We start from the raw sequence: 5,000 nt of genomic DNA, 5'->3' as shown, positions 1-5,000 counted from the left end.
CCTGCAAGGTGAAACCAGTCGCTTTGCGCACGGTGCTATTTTGAGAAAATCCACGATAAACAAACGTACGGGCTAAAATGTCGAATTTCACTTTTTCGCATAATTCGACAGTATACAGTCTACACTTTCATATTGTGAACAAATTTCACGGATAAACATACGTTTTGACTGTTAAACCCTGACTTTATTTAGGTGAAGATTCAACACCAGTCATTCCCTTTGTCCACGCCGCTATAAGGTTTTACGGTAGGCTAGAGCTAAAATTTACTCATTAGGCTACTCATTACTCGTTACTCAATGTGTCAGCTCCATATCCTTCTTGGCAGATGTAACCGAATATGAATATGAAAGACTTGCCTTTCAGGGCACGAATGATCAAAATCATAGCCTGACGAGCCAGACCCACATTAAAATGTAGGGTCTGGGCACTCACCATTCGCAATGCTCAGTCCGAGGGGCGGGATAATCAGTTGTCTTTCAAATTCCCTCTGCATAATAATGGGACAGCGGCAACGCTATGAGTCCCATCGTTTCCCACCAGCCGAGAGCTAGTTGGCTAGTTCAAAGCGTTTGCCAACTTAACTCGTGTCACACTGTTCGCCAGCAGCAACATCCATCTTATTTGTTTTCAAGTAGCAGGGAATTCAAGCCAAACCGTTGCAACTCTGCCATCAATCATTATGTTAAGCCCACCTAACGACTCTATACACGATTTCATTGGCCTCATTAAGTTTCGATTTCTGGAGGTCACAAGCCAACGGAGAGTTGCTAGACTAGCCCTGGCAGCAAATGTAATTTGCTACCGCTAGGGGCGCGTCCAGATTTCTAGGCTATCAAAATCACGAACTTTTAGAAATATCCTGGCGTGATTTTAGGGACCAGGATAAGTTTTCCATTGGCGCATTTTAAAAGTAGCCTATAAACAATCTGTGTACACAGAACTTCCTCTCCCCTTACTTTCCCCGAAGTACATTAATTATGTTCTATAGTGACACCTTATGACCGTTCCACGTATTTTTTACAGTCTATGGTATTAACTAGGGGGCACTGCACGGTTGATGAAACTGCACATAGTCAGTCATCCGCTTCAAGGTCACGCTACCTTAAGGCTAATAATAGCTGTGTCCTCACACTTCGCATGTGACAATTTACGTAAAACGGTGATTTTCTCCTCTTCTGGCGTATCGTGACAGGAGAACCATGTCAACTTTGGATGCGGTTATCTTAGACATACTTTTTGCAATACCCTCGATATCGTTGGAAAGCATAGTTTATGGTCGTTCATGTGAGCACCTAGCCTGGCGGGCCATCCTATATCATTGAAATGTATAGTCTGGAATCGAACCATTTACCTCGCTTAATCCAAGGGGCGGGCAGAGAATTGTCTTTCAAACTGCCTAGGCATGCAATAGGCCAGCCTTCACGACCATATCCGTATCCGATTCGGCAAAGCGGCAAATACATCCTTCTTGAAAGGAATTACTTAAGTGCATTGTGTTGCTCAACTTTCAAAGAAAAGCACAAGTCCAACTCCTCCAAAGTTGACGCCAACGCTGATTCAAACAACCGCTCTTCGTTAGCCATAGCCACCTTCCTTGTTGTTCACCGTCACAGGACTGTCGTTATCCTGTTAAGCCCGCCTTAAGACTCTCTAACAAAATAGAGCGCTGTGATTGGATGAGGTCCACGGTGTCAGCCAATAGAAATCCCTATGGTTTGATACTAGACGTACAGGCTGAGCAAATTAATTTGCCGCCGCTAGGGTGCGTCTAGATTTCTAGGCTAGTGAGCACCATAACTTAATTTTGTAAATTTTACCAAAGCGACTGGTTTTGCCTTGCAGGGTCACATATTGTTATATCTGACTGTTATATCCAGTTAATAATTCATTAGTACACTATCTGAAGCTATCTGATGGATTATCAACTGGATACACCAGATACCAGGTTTTGAGCAGCAGAGTACATTTGATTTGGTTTTCAGTTGACAGTATGTAGGTTCAGGTTTTTTGTCTTTTAGTAAATGTGTTCAGATTGTGTAAAACATGAAAAGACTGGTATGATGATATCCCATGATGATACACTCACGGATTATTTTCTGAGTTTAAGTTTTACATGTTATTATTTCCTGAGTGGGACTAAAGGATGCAGACACACACAAATACAAACCATTCTAGAAAGATGACCTTTGCCTTGTGTATCAGTTTCCAGGTGTTGACCTGAGCAGTGAATCTGTATGGGAAAGGGAGGCTTAAGCATTTAAGCATGGCATTTTTGCTGACTGTTATTGTCATGTCCATAGTAAAAAATAGTAAAAAAATCATAATTTAATTGCACATTCTTCTTGGAAATCAACTGTACAAAGCCTGTGCCTTCGTTGCATGGGTAACTAATAAGAAGTGAAGTAGACCTGTAAAAGTGGAAGGTCACTCTAGTCCCCGTGGACAGCTTGATAGTGTGTCCTTGCTTGTGTCCTGTGTATCTGTGGCTGTTTGTTTACCTTATTTCGAGCTTATGCCGCGTTTCTGCTGCCAGCGTCCACCTGCAGCTACAGCACGTCTACAGCGGGGGATGACTGCAGCATGTCCAGCTCCTCCTCGGAGGCCAGCCACTCCGACACCAGCCTGGGCAGCCGCCTGACCCTCTGGCCCGAGTCGTCCAAGCGGCCCCCGACGCCCCTGACCAGCGCCGTGTCCTCCAGCGTGATGGCGTCCCGCACCTCCACGGCCACCTCCAGACGCACGTTGACGCCGTCGCTGAGTGCCGAGGAGAGCCTCTACGCGGCGGTCATGGGCGGCGCAGGCGGCGCGATCCTCCGGCCTTCCTCGTCCGCCTCCTCGTTGAAGCTGGGCCGTGGGCGCGGGCTGAGGGACGCCGGACGCCAGGGCTCCACGGACAGTGGCATCGCCACCACGGGCAGCCACTCGTCCTACTCCGGAAGCTTCTCCTCGTGCACGGGCAGCCTGGACATGGCGGCGGTCGAAGCCGAGGAGTTCGGCTCCCTGCTCAGCCTGCCCCCCTCGGCCTCTGTGTCCAGCCTCCTCGGCCCAGTCGGGGTGTCCGGCACGAGAGCCAGCATGGAGCTCAGCTCCTCCTCCTCCTCCTCCTCCTGCTCCTGCTCCGTCTCCACAGGGACCACACCCACTCCCTGGGCTCACGCTAGCAGCTCGGAGTACCAGGTGCCCCCTGTGGCCAGAGACCAAGAACTGCCAACGCCGCCACCAACACCGCAGCTCCCGTTCTATGACACCCCGAGACGCATCCTGCCCCCGAGCTTGCTGACCAAGGACTGGACTGGCCTCTGCGGGGCCGCTGGGGGTCAGGATCTAGGCACAGGGCTGCGTGAGGCTCAGGCTGAGGCGGGTCCTCTGGGCCACGAGGGGGGCAGTAAGTCCACGCTGGCCTGGGCAGGCCTTCCCAAAGGCTTTCCGGTCCCTCCCCAAGCAGGCTTACCGAGCCCAAACACCTGCCCAGTGTGTAGAGGCACAAAGGTGAGCTAGTCCTCAACACCTCACCCACAGCATAACATCATAACATCTCTCTCACCATAGGCCTACAACACAGTCATAAGGGGTTTACACCTGGAACATTCAAACTTTTCTCCATGCTGAACAATAACTGGACAGTCAATGCAGTAGCAGAATTGAAGTTCAACTTAATTAGCAACTAATTGACCTTGTCATCACACCTCACATTGTTAATGCCTCCTATGACACCAGCAATGCCACGCCTGCCTCTGCCTCTCTGACTGCTCCATAGCTGTCAACATTGAGCATTGGAAATAAGGGAGATATTTTTGCAGCCAAAATACGGGAAAAATTCAACGTTCGTCTTTCTGTTGCTATCTCTCTGCTAAAAGCAAGAATTCAGACTACAAAATTGCTAAATGAGGTGTGAAGCTAGGTCTAACAGGACTTACAGATTGGCGGCAAAATTGTGCTCTCGCAACAACCACGTTGTTATCTTAAATAGGCTAATGTCATCTAAGGTCGCCTTCAAACAAGCAAAATGATGATTTGAAAACATCTGTTTCGCTGGAAGGGCAAGGGGGTAGCAACCGGACAACAGTACAGAGACTAACAGGTCCGGTGGCAGGATTCATGACAGTATTAAAATGCGTGGTTTTTTTCGGGAAGATTATAAGACGGGAAGACAGCGGGAAAAAAAGTTAAAATACGTGAGAAACCTGGAAAAAACGTGAGGGTTGACAGCTATGGACTGCTCTGATAACTACATGCTTTCACGCTCATCTTGAAATGTGGTGTCAAATCCACATTAAATAATACAAACTCAAAAGAAGTCCGCACACTGTGGATGTATACTGCAGATGATGGCTTTAATGCACTCCGGAGCATTAGTTAGTGAAGCAAGCTAAGCTAAGCAAAGTAAGAAAGTGAGCAGTGAGCAAAGTGAGCTCAGTAAGCTCAGTAAGCTAACATCCTCTGGCTGTTGTCCAGCCTTTATACCCCTTCACGTCATCCCAGACAAGACCCACTCTGTCTTAACTCCCACTCCCACTATCTATCTTAACAGATAGCTGACCAGGTCACATATGGTCCTTCACCTGTGCCCTCTCATCCTGTTTTTCCTACATTCTTTAGGTTTTGATCACATTTCCCAAAGCCAAACCTTATTGATGACCCTGTCAGCCAGATCTGCTCTTTCCCTTAAACCAGTCTTCCTTTCCCACACTGAACATACTACAGACTTCAGTTTCACAAAACAGTGATATTACACAGAATAAAGATACTACATAAAAGATATATAAACTAAAGGATATATGTCAATAAAAGTCACGACATTCCCCCCTTTGAGCAGGAAGTGCTCACTTATGCAGCAATATCAAACATTTATCACTATTTTAACACATCCCCTACTATCAAGAAAATACAGCTGCTAAGCTGAGTCACACTACAAACAGTCAGCTAAGCAAACCAGTTAACTCAGCAGCAACTATGACATTAAGCAATTGTCCCCAATACCACTGATAAACATAAAACA

General features: G+C 47.2%; 1 protein-coding gene across 5 annotated transcripts in view; it reads left to right on the top strand.

Annotated features, from left to right (window-relative positions):
• Window positions 1-5,000, top strand: part of dok7b (docking protein 7b) — a 27,226-nt gene that overhangs the window by 15,775 nt on the left and 6,451 nt on the right. For all 5 annotated transcript variants that reach the window (XR_007193549.1, XR_007193551.1, XM_048243612.1 and 2 more), the window contains exon 7: window positions 2,535-3,490. Coding sequence is in view for 3 of the 5 variants with exons in the window: in XM_048243612.1 (XP_048099569.1) it covers window positions 2,535-3,490 (956 nt within the window). In the remaining 2 variants the exon portion in view is untranslated. The remainder of the gene's footprint in view (window positions 1-2,534; window positions 3,491-5,000) is intronic.

This window comes from Alosa alosa, chromosome 1 (assembly GCF_017589495.1).
Source record: "Alosa alosa isolate M-15738 ecotype Scorff River chromosome 1, AALO_Geno_1.1, whole genome shotgun sequence".
In the NCBI taxonomy this organism is placed as follows: Eukaryota; Metazoa; Chordata; class Actinopteri; order Clupeiformes; family Clupeidae; genus Alosa; species Alosa alosa.
Note: the sequence above shows the minus strand (reverse complement) of the source record. Positions and strands in the feature narration are given on the sequence as shown.